This window comes from Hippocampus comes, unplaced genomic scaffold (assembly GCF_001891065.2).
Source record: "Hippocampus comes isolate QL1 unplaced genomic scaffold, H_comes_QL1_v1.1 scaffold15, whole genome shotgun sequence".
Taxonomy (NCBI): Eukaryota; Metazoa; Chordata; class Actinopteri; order Syngnathiformes; family Syngnathidae; genus Hippocampus; species Hippocampus comes.
The window spans coordinates 394,621-395,579 of NW_017805917.1; the positions used below are offsets into that span (position 1 = coordinate 394,621).

General features: G+C 55.6%; 1 protein-coding gene across 1 annotated transcript in view; it reads left to right on the forward strand.

Annotated features, from left to right (window-relative positions):
* The first annotated feature begins 478 nt into the window (after positions 1 to 478).
* Positions 479 to 959, forward strand: part of LOC109527582 (histidine-rich glycoprotein-like) — a 34,253-nt gene continuing 33,772 nt past the window's right edge. The window contains exon 1 of the mRNA XM_019889595.1: positions 479 to 959. Within this exon, the coding sequence (XP_019745154.1) occupies positions 479 to 959 (481 nt within the window).

Below are 959 nucleotides of genomic sequence, written 5' to 3' on the forward strand. Positions count from 1 at the left end.
CAAAAGCTTTTGCACGGCGACTCTCTGTGTGACTGTGGACTTTGAAGTGCATGTTTGATGCTGGCACCATGTTGGTCAATGACAGAAAAAACAAAATCTGTCCAATGGCGACATTAAGATGAGCAGGGAGTTATGACTATTTTTCCCTTTCGCAGTCCAGGTGCCTTGTGGCAGGGCATGGAACCTGGGCCTCAACAAAGTGACAGTGTCCAAGCAGCTCATGTTCACCCGAGGGACTTTCATTTTCCCTCCCTTTTCACTGTCTTTTAGGGTATCATCAGCCACAATGAACATTCTCAAGCTGTTCATTGTTGCCCTTGTGGTGTTAGGTAAGTCATGAAATTCTCAACTAGTAAGTGACAGAGTAAGTGAAGTCACCATGGAACAAATACGTGAATATAACTCTTTATGACAGGGACCAGCTGTCTTTCTGCCAAGGTCAAGAGACAAGTGCCATCCAGAGCAGGTTTTACTCCAGATGAGTATAGTCCACCCGTGCACCCACCTGTTCCACCCGGACACCTACCTGGTCTACCAGGTCCACCTGGGAAACCACCTGGACCACCTGGGAAACCACCAGGTCTGCCTGGGAAACCACCTGGTCCACCTGGGAAACCACCCGGGAAACCACCAGGCCCGCCTGGGAAACCACCTGGTCCACCCGGACACCCACCAGGTCCACCTGGGAAACCACCTGGACCACCTGGGAAACCACCAGGTCCACCCGGACACCCACCAGGTCCACCTGGGAAACCACCTAGTCCACCCGGACACCCACCAGGTCCACCTGGGAAACCACCTGGTCCACCCGGACACCCACCTGGTCCACCTGGGAAGCCACCTGGTCCACCCGGACACCCACCTGGTCCACCCGGATACCCACCTGGTCCACCCAGACACCCACCAGGTCCACCCGGGAAACCACCAGGTCCGCCCGGACACCCACCAGGTCCACCCGG